This window comes from Triturus cristatus, chromosome 3_2, assembly GCF_964204655.1.
Source record: "Triturus cristatus chromosome 3_2, aTriCri1.1, whole genome shotgun sequence".
NCBI lineage: Eukaryota > Metazoa > Chordata > Amphibia > Caudata > Salamandridae > Triturus > Triturus cristatus.
The window spans coordinates 956,824,600-956,837,377 of record NC_140584.1 but is presented as its reverse complement, the minus strand read 5'-3'; the positions used below and the strand labels follow the sequence as shown (position 1 = coordinate 956,837,377).

The 12,778-nt window shown below is 41.8% G+C and overlaps 1 protein-coding gene across 10 annotated transcripts in view; it reads left to right on the top strand.

Annotated features, from left to right (window-relative positions):
* SYNRG (synergin gamma) overlaps positions 1 to 12,778 on the top strand; it is a 501,862-nt gene that overhangs the window by 222,135 nt on the left and 266,949 nt on the right. For all 10 annotated transcript variants that reach the window (XM_085649490.1, XM_085649489.1, XM_085649487.1 and 7 more), the window contains 2 exons: positions 6,781 to 6,899; positions 7,145 to 7,207. In XM_085649490.1, the coding sequence (XP_085505616.1) occupies positions 6,781 to 6,899; positions 7,145 to 7,207 (182 nt within the window). The remainder of the gene's footprint in view (positions 1 to 6,780; positions 6,900 to 7,144; positions 7,208 to 12,778) is intronic.

Sequence of the window (12,778 nt, the reverse complement as noted above, 5' to 3'; positions counted from 1 at the left end):
AAAAGCCATACTTTATAAAAATATTTATTGCAAATCCAACTTCACGAGTGAATTGGGCTTGTAATAAATATTTCGAATAGTCTATAAATTTAATTTGTAGTTGTTTCCTAGGTTGACATAACATTTGTTAAACTAATTATTGTATCCCAGAGGTTTCCTATGGAACATCCAACCCTGGCAGTCCAGTACATACCAGTTTTATAATGTTAAAAGGAGGACCACAAGTGCTTTACCACTGGTTAATAGGGGTAACTTGAACAGAGTTCTGTGGCCAGCAAAAATAGGGTTCAGCAAAAATATCTGATGTGACGCTGCAGATTGGGCAGATTTTTAACACAAGTCTTTTCGCAAGATCAGTCCGTGTTTTGTAGCCTTTGCCAAAGCTTACAAGGACCATCCCATTTGTACATTGGGCTTTGAGAGATGAATTGCCAGGTACATCCAAACTTGATATGCTAAGGCCAAGCGTGCAGTCCTCATGCCCCATAGGCCCCTCTCCACATACAAAATGTGCACCACTTTGTTTTTCCCACAGTAACATCTCCATATCTGGCATCTGTAAGGCTGCCACTTAGTCTACTTGATAAACGTTTACCAACCACTACTCTGTGAATATTCTAGCCCATCAGCCGACTTTAGTGGGCCACGCTTCCCTAAGAAAACTTTCCCCTAACATCTGCATCATGGGCTCTCTAGCCGTAGCTTTGGGGAGAAGCTGCTTTACAGTTTATGCAGACCATATGTATCTACTGCCTCACATGCTACGAGTGACAATGTTACCCTGTAGCCATCTGTTTGTAGTGTGTAGCTCTTTATATTCACATGCGTCCGCCCTCCTCCCAGGAAGCCAGCAATGATCACATATGTTTCTTTCACTCTTTCTTGTTAAAGTGCACAGCACCCTCTAGTCTTCAACGCAGTACTCTACTTAATCTACTCTCCCGCTGAGAGGAAAATGCACTGTATGGGCTTTGGGCAATTCTGCTATCTCCAGGAGTAATTACAAACCAGTTTGGGTAATCTCTTTATCAATCTTCTCTCACAATGCTACCTAATATACTATGTGTCTGTGTGTACAGCTTCACCCACCTATGAAATTATTGGATGGTTGTACCTTTCTATTAATAGAAGACCATTATTGGTCAATGAGACAGAACCTCTCCATTCTGGTTGTTTAGTCTCTTGTGTGGTTTATTTTCTAACTGCTGTCTTAGGTAGATTGTTTCCAGACCTCTAAAAAATAATTTCATGTGCCAGTGGATCCTGTGCTGAGACCTCTAGAAGATACTTAGTTATGTGTCAAAATATCAGTCAAACATTGTGTCATCCATATCATTTGCAAAAATATTGCCCTATTTGCTATAGATTTTTGGTTATTTCTTTTATTTTCTGTTATTATCTCAATGGGCCAATAATTCTGTAAATTTTATTTCTGATCTGTACTTCTGTCCTGCATAATATTCATCCTAGAATATTGTAGATGCCATATTGAATCTGGAATCTTCTGAAAGTCCTCCAGCGCTAGTAGGGTGCACTGAATATCTCAGCTCCTGGAAGTTCTGTCACAGGCACCATATGGTGCCCACCACAGCAAGCCGATAACAGTTGTTTTATTCCGGGCCAGATGTTCTCTTCAACTCTGATATAAATAGATTTTATACAATTTTGCGCTCCAAAAGCTTTTTTTTTTTTGGTGCAGTACTAGGAACATGTCCCCACCAAAGGAGCCCAGCCCTTCTGCATGTGTGAGGGACAGATTCCCATTACATCTCAACATGACGACAATCTATGGTGTCTCGGTTCAAGGTGTTACCTTTGCCTCCAGAAAAAGTCAATGGAGTCCTATGGCAGAAAATGAGGTTATCGTTTTAAAGGTGAGTAATCGGTCGTGGAAGTTCAGTTTCTGGGGTTAGAACAAGGTTTTCCTCAGGGTCAAGGATGCACTCAAGGAGCACCCTCAGCTGCACTAGGGTGGCCGGGTGCAGAGTCCTGAGGCCCAATGTAATCCAATGGGGCATAGGGAGCCTCCGGTTGGTGGCTGCTCATGGGCAAGACACAGGGTTGAGGGAGCAAAGCTCCTAGGGTTAGGCTCAGGGCAAAGGGGGGGTCCAAGTTCGCGCAAAAGGCAAGGTGCACCTACTGTGTCACTGGGGCCGCCGGGTGCAGAGTTCTGATTTGGCATTGAGGGCCCTGTTTTCAATGGGAGTTGCAGTTTATGGATTTTGGGCTGCAGGCTTGGTCCAGGAAGTCTTCCGGGAGGAACCAACAGAGAGGCAGGTAGATTGGAGGGCTCAGGGACTTTGGTGCACCTCAGGTCCTCTTCTCCAGGGCACAGGGCGGCTGGATGAAGGGTGCTTTTTCAAGTTGGATTTCACCTTACCGGGCCACTCACGGTTGGAGAGGGTCTCCGTGCAGAGACTGCAGGTGACGTCGGGGAATCCTGGAGGGGTCAACCCACGGTGAATTCGAACTCTGTAGTGCTTGGGGACCTTGCTAGGACCAGTGTGCCCTGCTGACTCTGCCATAAACAACTGGTGCAGTTGTGGTTCCAGGCTTTTTTTTTTTTTTTTTTTTTTGTTTGTTCCAGCAGGAATCTTTCTTTGGAGATTCTTCTGAACAGAGCTACTGTACACAGGACATGCGGTCTTCGTTGAAGGCAGTCAGTTCTCCCAGGGGTTCTGTAGGTTGCCGCTGCAGAACAAGGCTACTTTTGCCTTGCCACAGGATCTCTGGAAACTGCAGATGGGCAGGTAGGGCTGGGGCCAAGTCAGTTCTTTTCTGCTGTGTCTTCTTTCGTCCTTCTTCATAGGTTGTGGGAATCTGCCTTCTGGGTTCGGGCTGCCCCCTAAATACTGTATTTAGGGGGCAATTTATGGGTCTCGGTCAGTAGCCGATGGACTACTGACCTTAGGGTGACTACAACCTTGGTGTGCTCACCCCACGTGGGTTGCTGTCATGGAACACAGGTATGTGTACCATGTCGACTCTTCACTTTTCTCTGCACCAAAACACGCAGCCTGCAAAGGGGGGGGGGGGGGGGGGGGACAGAACCTCTACGGATAGCACAATATTTGCTGCAACTCTTAGAGGTCTGTCCTGGTTACAGTACCCTTGGTACCCATGCTACCTTGTACAAGGGACTTACATGTGGCCAGAGAAGTGCCTATTGGGGGTAGAAAGTACAGTTTTGGGAATGAACACAGGCCCTGGGACCCTGATTGGCACAGACACATCAAGTTAAAGTCCACCAGAAAAGTGTGCGGGGGAGTGGTTATTGCAACAAAACCCACTTTCCTACAGTGGGTCCTTTAACAGAAGGCGGTATGTCTCTGGAAGTGGCCCAACACTCGAAGCAGCTCTCTGGTTGCCAAACACCAGGCATGGTCCTGAAACGCCAGTGTGAACTAACTCCGCTGTCGTTGCCTAGCAGATCACTAATGGTGGTTATATTTGGAGGTGGCAGAGGGCATCTTCCACCACTGGAGAGAACACTGGCTGGATCTTTTCACCACTGCAGTGAAATCTCAGTATCCAAGCTTCTGCACATTGGAGTTCCCATGGCAGTCCTCCTTTGGAGATGCCTTCCACCAACATTTAAGGTCAGGAGTCCTGTACACTTTTCTGCCCCTCCCTTTCCTGCTCAGAGTGCTGAAAAAGATCAAGAGTGACTTGGCCCAAGTCAACTTAGTGGCTGAAGACTGGGTGAGGAGTCTAGTCCCCAGAACTTCAGGCAATCGGCACACTCAGATTATGCTGCCACTTTGGGTGGACCTGCTGTCATTCTACTCCTGCTTCTCCATGCATGGAGAAATGAGCAACAACAGTTGAGTGGTTTTGATCCTCCTCCTGAAGTGGTTAATATCCTCCTAGCAGCAAGATTCATATAGCAAATCGGCTTACGCAAGACGCAGGGAGAGTTCTGTCGTCTGGTGTTCTTCCTGTTACATTCGACCCCTGAATACACAATTATTGGATGTTCTTCTGTTGTGTTTGTCTTTGGTCCAGCAGGGTTATGCTCTTGCAACAGTTATGGGTTATATTTCTTACTCTTACCGGATCAGCCATCCCTCTTCTAGTCAACTGTTGTGATGCGTTTTTCGAAAGGTCTGGTCAACATTTTCACGCTAGCGCCTTTCATAATGTTGCTCTGGGACCTTAATTTGGTTCTTACCTACCTGATGTGAACACCATTTGAACCAATGCACAGTTGTCCCTTTCTCCTGCTAACTATCCAGACTGTATTCCTCATTGCCATAACATAAGCCAGATGAGTGAGTGTACTCCAGGCGTTCTCCATGGTACCACCATACACTTTGCTCTTCCCGGACAGTCATGTCCTCCGGACAAAAGCAGCCTTCCTGGCCAAGGTAATCCCACCCTTCCACCCTAGGAACATTCATCACCTTGAAAGCTTTCAGTGAACTGCCATGCCCCTCTAAGGAGGCAGAATAACTCAACCAGCTTGACCCTAAAAGGGCACTCCACTCTTTTGTTTACCGGACCAAGATTACTGACAGGAAGACTAACTTTGTCACTTTCAAGGGAACGAAAAACGGTTCAGCAGTGCAAAAGAGAACCATCTCCCGATGGATTGCATTATGCATGAAGTTCTGCTATGGGTTAGCCACAAAGCAGCTTCCGGAAGGTTTGCACGCTTATTCCACCAGAGTGAAGTCTACTACCACTGGACTAGCGTGGGGTGTGCCACTTGTGGACATTTGACAGGCTGCTACATGGGTGTCTCTCCACATGTTCACGGAGCACTCCTGTCTGGATAGCCAGGTGCAGCAGGACGGGCATTTTGCCCAATCTGTCCTGCAGGATTTCCTGGTGCAGGCCATTCTACAGACCCTCCACCTGGGGAGGTAATGCTTTAGAATTAATTCACTAGCTGAGGAGCTCTGCAGTTAGTAGTCTCTCAGAACAAATTACTTGTCTTCGGTAACGTGTTTTCTCATAGAGATTCTAACCGCAGATTCCTCACCAATCCAACCTCCTGCCTGTTCTATCGACTGGATTCGTACAGTCCAATAATAAAATCCCAATCTGGAAGTCTGCACACTGCAACATTCTGATGTTAATATCTCTGTCTCTGATATTGAGCCAGAGATCAGAAAGAAACTGACAGTGCGTGGAGGCGGCGTAAATCTATAGGGGCTCTGATGTCATATCTGGAGTGGGATGGATGCGATGCAGAGCCGCATGTGGTCACCTGTTGATGCTGCAAGAGAATTACTACAAATGTTTCCAGATCTGGTCTGGCGCCTGGGGAAATTCACAAAGTGAGAAATCTGCGGTTAGATTATGCGACCAGAAAAGACATTATCGAAAGTAACGTGTCCGTTTGTATCCAGAGGTGACCACTTATCTCACTCGGTACTAAAAGTTGTATTTTTTGTTTCTTCAGACAAACCTCCTAAGTGTATTGCTTGGGAATCTATTCTAAGGTGAGTAATCTGCAAGTAGTAATTTTGAACAGAAGTAAAAGTTGCTTACCTTCGGGCACAATCTGTCTGGTAGATACTGTTTACCTTCAGATTCCTCACCAGTCTCACCCTCCACCCCTTTCTGAAGGAAATCCATAGGCCTTATAAAAAGACAACAATTTAGTTAATGGCACTACACCGGATTCATTGAAGACATATTCTTTTTTTTTTTCACCTCGAGAGGCACAGTTAAACACAGATTAGAACTGACATAGGTGCTCCGGAGTGAACACAACCTGGCTCCACTGACTTTACCACGTATCCGCTTCTGGGGTTGAAGCACAACCAGAGTCCTCAACCGGTGCCAGAGAGCTATGTCATAAGTTTTCTGATTCAGTCTGCTGCCTGGGATATTCAACTGTAAGAATCCTGCAGATAGAATATCCACCAGAAACATTGTTGCTAAAGGTAAAGAACTTTTGCTTCAGAGACTGTATTTATGTCAGAAGATATACTGACTATGATATTTTGGTACCACACCAAACACATTAATTTCGATGCTCTGCTGTATTTACTAACTCATCTGCATGTTTTGAATGGGGTGGACTGTTCTAATGCATTCAGATGTAGCTGACATTTTGATGAGGCTCAGTTTGTTACTAATCTTCAATTAATCTTAAATGGCTAGATTGAAATTTACCCTTGTTGCAAGTTGAAATCTTGATGATTCTTGAAAGGATTCTAAGTCTGCTGGCTGAACATAGTTTTAAATCCTACTTGTCCAGCATTAACTACTCAATCTTTTCAATGTTTCTTTTGAAGAGACCTGCATCAGCCCTGTGTTTTTCACCACATGATCTTGTACTTGTTCCTTATGTGACATACCACTGCAGAGTTGTTTAGAAGGAATAATTAGGAAACAAATCAATACAACTATAAGCAGATCTAATTGTCTTCGTTAGGAGGCGAGAGGGGTTGTTAGTGAAAATGAACAGTAATTGAAATCTATTGTTATAGACACACTGCTATGTATTTGCTCACACGTTTTTCTGGCACTCCTTTTTCAATAAACAGTAAGAGGTGGTAACAATTTGGTGCTTTCTCATAGGTTTGATTTTAAGAGATTTGACTGGCTATTTGCAGGTCAAGTGGGCATAAGAAAGTCACAACAGATGCCCCTACCTATTTCAGTTCACCATCAGCTAGTTCTGTGCAAAAATGGTGCATTGATCCAAAGCTGGTGGTTATTACAACAGTGGGCCAAAGTACACCCTGTTTGCAGTGCTGGCAGGCAGGCATGTTTCACTAGGACTAAACCTCTGAAGAATTTTATCTTATTTTTGTTTGTTTTTAGTGCTCCTTCTTTACTGATTCCGCTCTCAGGAACAACTCCTCCATCCTGCGCAGACAAATATGCTGCCTTTAAAGGAATTCTAACTGATAAGACTTCGGAGAGCACAGCAAACTTCCCAGGTAGGACCGCCACTTCAAATAGCACCTAAGTCATATTTTTTGTTCCAGTAGTTTTATTTGAACGTTGGCTTTCAAATGTATCAATGAAAGCTAATGTCTTTAATGTTATGGGGAAGTTTTTTGAAAATCTACAGATACATACATATATATGCTGTCTTTTGATATGTAACTTTATTAACATTCCTGTTTTCAGTATAAATAATAAAATACTCCGTTTGTGGTTCCTTTCTTCTTTCCTGTTGTAGATTTTGAAGACAAATATCATGCATTCCGACAGTTGGCACCCCAAACAGAAAGTAAATCATTAGGTAAGGATTTCGTTCCAATGTAACACAGCTGTATGGATTGTGTAGATTTGTTATGAGAGTTTTTAATCCTTAATGTCTGATCAAGCAGGTGGAAATAAAATTTCCAGCTCGATGGAAAAGAAAATGTTAACTTTCACATTTTCAAATGTGTTAAGTTCTATGTCTATTCGGAAACAATGTTTCTTTTAGAATCGTATGCATCAATTTGATGGGCTATATCTAATAGCTGTTCAGAGAAGCAATTGAATGTTCAGATTATAATGCTTTCTCCTTGCATGGAAGTTGACCTTACTAAAAAGTAGTATGTCATGAAAGAGACTGCATATTTTTCAGAAGCAAACCAAGATCTTGCATTGTTGAACAACAATTTGGGCAGTACAAGGACTGTTTACCCCAAATCATTGATGTGCTGTCTGATAATTTGTTTCCCTCCTGAGCTTAGTGGCTTTTCAGTTTATTCCACAGATGTTAGCCATGGCAAGGTGTGCCTAGTGTAGGTCATTGAGGGCAAGAGCCATACCAGATTTTCAGAATATTAACTGTTGTTTGTAAATGATTGATGTTTAGGTGTATATAAATCAATCTCATGTGGATATTGTATAAATTTGGCATACCTTCACTCTTACAGGACTATCATTTGGCAACCATGGTCTTGGCCAAAAGCTTTTCATTGGATCCAGATTGTAACCTCTGTTTCTTTAGGTTCAAGCAGAAAGGTCTTGACGTAGAATTTAAACACTAATTGAAGTAAAAAACTGTATTGGAAAATTATAACTAAACTCCTGCTTATAGTGAACATGAAATGACTAGCTACAGAACACCCATGCATCTTGTGTTGGACAGGCAATACTTTTTTTGTATTACTTTAGGAAATAACATCGCATTGAAAGCTACCTACCTTACATATGTTTCTCTGTGGATTCGTAAGTAAGTTATTTGCCTTACCAACACACCGCCCTTGAGTTCTAGAACTTTTGCTGCAACATAATTGGTACTGGATGATAAACAGCACCACATATTGCAGCTGTCTTTTCTTGCATAGTTTGATTTTTAATTGTATATTGGGCTATATTCTAGCCTCTCATTGTGCAGCTTGATATTTAAAGGTAGGGCATGTGCACAGTATTGGAAAATCAAAAGGCTGGCTCCCCAAAGGTGCACTGCAGGTATTTCTAGGATGCAAAGCTTCTGTGCATATGATGCTTCCCCAATCAAATAATGCTTGGGTTTCTCTAATAGCACATGTTAAACACCAGTTGTAATAGTATTGTAGTGGTGTTACGATAGTTGACCTCTGACTAAGGACAGTATTCCACTGCATATTGGAACATTTTGTGGCCGCTTTCAGTTCTTCTAGTTAACTTTTTTTAAGCATCAGAAGCACAGGGAAGTTGTTTTGAAGACCCACTGTGCAGGCAGTGTGTTACTGCAAAGGCAGCTGTCAGGCTGGAATGGCCAGATGGTACATAGGAAAACCTTCGGCAGATGCAGGAGTCCGCTGTGAGGAGTGGGCGAACAGAGATAATCAGCGAGAAAGCTTGGTACACATCTCTGAGGAAAAAATAAACACCCTTCATCAACCCATTACATTTGATTGTAAATAATAAACCCGGTTCATCAGCCCATCCCATTTGATGAAAATGCATTCTTTTTTTGCTGTATGTGTTAAAGAATGAGAAATTGAACTTTTTTTAACCCTACCCTCCTTAACCTTTTTTTTCCTCCCAATATTTAACTTCACAAAAAATTGTCACACTGGACTTCTGCTGACTATGCCAAGTGGTTGTCGTTTCTGGTGCAAATACATGCATGGCTTCAGATGATCTAGACAAATCAAAAAATGGCTTTTTTAATACAAAGTGCACCTGTACAACAACGCAGTGGTGACTGTCACTGTGTGTATGTACATATATAAACACACACAAACTTTTTCAAGATAAATACCCTTTCTGCTATGTCTATTTGTTATTCATATTTAAATTATTTTACAGTTTATTTCTACTTTTCTTTGTAATTATGTTTTAAAACATTTTTTTATTAGATTTTAATACAAATTTTTGGTGTACCTTTTTGTTCTAAACCTTTTCCTGTGTGTCTCTGTCGGTCTCTGTCTGTCGTGTGTGTGTGTGTGTGTCTGTAATGAAAGAAGTTAGGCAATCTTTATTTATTCTTTCTATACATACCAAAATTAAACTACACAAGCATTAGAAATTCTAAAGTTGTAGTTATTTCTTAAACCTATAATGTATGCACTACCTTCACAATACTATAACTTTATATATTCTTTCTATACAAACCAAAGTTGAACCACAAAAAAATGTGAAATCCTAAATGTATACTTATACCTTTAATTTATAACTTATGCACCACCTTCTAATTATTACAAATCATGCACCGCCATACACACTGTAGTGAATGCGGAAGCCACACTAAATTAACCATTACTCGCACCTTCTCCTTGCACTGCTTACACTCATGTTACATCACTTATACCATCTAAAATTATAGCATTTACAACAACACTTATGACATTGAAAATCAAATAATTTGTGAGACCACAGTGCATGGTAGAGAAGCAAGTTATAGTTAATGTAGTTTGGATACCGAGTTTACTACAGTGTGCATGGAGGTGCGCGAGTTGTAACAATTTGAAGGTTGTTCATAAATTATAAATTAAAGGTATAAGTATACATTTCAAATTTCAATTTTAGTGTAGTTTAAGTTTGGTTTGTATAGAAAGAATAAATAAAGTTATCGTAATGTGAAGGTGGATGTAATGTGGCATTAATATAGATTGTGTGTTAATGGTAATTTTTGGTAGTAGGTATAGTTTAATTGGTGTTAAAGTTATAAGTGTCAAAATACTTAGCTATATATTGTGCCATGGTATGCTGCAATAAATTTGTGGTATACCATGGTGCATGGCAAAGACAAGGCAGTATTTGATTGGCTAATGGCTGCCTTTACAAAACGTAAAAAGTAGCCTTGTAATTTTGAGCACATGCAGATTTCATTTTTGTTTAGTGTCCTAGATATAGGTAAGTAGTAGGTTTTATTGTTGTTTTTCTACCTATCCCCACTTTATTAAAGTGGTAACAGGTAGTGAAATGTGTTTATATCTTTCTGTATATTTTTAAAACTGTTTACTGAGCACTCCGCTACTAACTACAAAGTACCTGGTAATTACAGGAATATATACGTAAAAATTATAAATGGTGGTAATACCACAAAACCAAAAAATGTAAAACCTAATACATATATCTAAGGCTCGAACCCGGAACACAGCCAAAGTGTATGCAAAACAGCATGGCTGCCTTTAACTTTTGTAAAGACAGTCATTAGCCAATCACAAAGTGCCTTATTGGCATGTACCGCTATACTTTGACGGAAATGCAGCTGTCCGAGATATCCCCAAGTTAAATGCCTTATAACTTAAAAAATACATACCCTTCTTACCTGTAGTACCAAAAGAGATCTGCACACCATATTCTACAATCCTGCCAAATTTTATACAAATTTGACTGTCTATTTTTGCCATGCGTCCAATACAAAAGTCTATGGACAATGCATAGAGAGAAACACGTTTGCGACCCCCATTTTTTTGTTTGCACCCTCTTGACGAGTAAGCACAAAACTTTGTATCATCTGCCAATGTAGGAAAAGCTATAGGTCTGCAAAGTTTCAAAAAGGCGAAGAGGAATTCTCATCTCTGCGAACCCTAACTCTAGCTACCATCACTCTGCAATTAATAAATATATATGTATGTATGTGTATATATATATATATATATATATATATATATATATATATATATATATATATATATATATTCACTTAAAAAACCATAGGTTTCACACATGTTATAGTTAGGTGGACATTTCACTCGTAAAAAAACAATGAAATTCCCCCGTTATAGTTAGGTCAGATAACTATAACTCGCGCGCCCGCAATCCAGTGCTCATGACGTCACATATTTCATCACTCATGACATGGTCAGTGGCATCACGCATGACGTCACTGATGACATCATCCTTGTGATAGAGTGGCGGTCGCGCGAGTTATAGTTATCTGACCTAACTATAAAGGGGGAATTTCATTGGTTTTTTACGAGTGAAATGTCCACCTAACTATAACATGTGTGAAACCTATGGTTTTTTAAGTGAATTTGCAAGGTTTTTTAAATGCTAATTCCTAACTATAAAGTGCGTGAAACCTATGGTTTTTAAGTGAATTTGTATGTTTTTTTTAAATGCAAATTTTTTTGTTTTTATGGTTTTTCACGGTGCGCGCACCCCGTGATTTAAAAAAATAAATAAATGTTTTTTCACCCTTCGGGGTCCTTCAGGGACCCCCTGACAAAGGCTAGGGGGTCAGGAACTCTCTACCCTGCCCCCTTCTCACGTTCGCCACCTCTATTTTTCACTCTCGCACCCACAACAAACAAAATGGCGGCCGACACTTCCTGATTTCGACCGATTCGAACGTTGACTGACATGTAACCACCAATCAGAATTACGCTCGCGCACGTTAGGGTGCGCGCACGGTGCGCGGCTATAGATATGTATGTGCTTTTAAATGCAATTTTCTCAGGAACTACTGAACAGATTGACTCCATATATGCAAAAGGCACTTCCCTGACCTGAGGACTACCTCTCTGCCAAATTTCAAGTAATTCTGTTCAGCCGTTCGGGCTGTACCTTCGACTAAAGGTCCTATGGGAAAATGCATGGGGAAAACGCGTTTTGGGACCCCCCTTTTTTCTCGGCCCCCGCTTCACAAATCACCCCGAGACTTTCAGGGTAGGAGCTGAGCGGAGCGCCCCATTAGTTTTGAAAATTTCGCGAGGATTCGTCAACCGGCGCCAAAGTTATTCAAAATAGAATTTTCAGATTTCCTATGGAAACACGGTCCTAACTATAACTATCTACTGGCGACCGCCAGTAGATAATATATATATGTATGTTCGAGGCATATGAGCTGAAGATCACACACTAGCATAGTAGATCGCCATCTGGTGTTGGGCTCTGATGCTTGCACCTTGTTGTTGTCTTGGAAGAAGTCTTTGTAGTCACGAAATAGGTGACTCCTCCCTTGGACAATAGTGCGCATGGGCATGAACTCCATCGTTAGATTGTTTTTTCCGCCATTGGGTTCGGATGCAACTTTGCCGCTCCGGTTCGAAATCTCAATTTCAAACTTTTTCAAAGCGCAAATTTTCCAGAAAAATCATCAGATTGACTTTCATCTTCGACCCGACTTCATCGGCTCGATTCCAGACGTCGACGCGGGCCGCTGGGCCTATCCAAGCCGTAAGGCCTACGGCTCATGGAAAGGACGCCATTTAAAAAATGCCCCCAGTGTGGAGCAGAATTCCCGCACAGTGACCACCACAAGGTCTGCAAACTGTGCTTATCACTTGAACACGACGAGTCCAGCTGTCCAGCCTGCGCATCCTTTCGATCGAAGAAGACTATTCGAGATCGAAGAGCTCGACGACACATCATGGCACAGAGACCAGCTCCGGAACCGAAGGACATCTTTGAGGAAGGCCCCGATGTCCCGGAGGAAGAT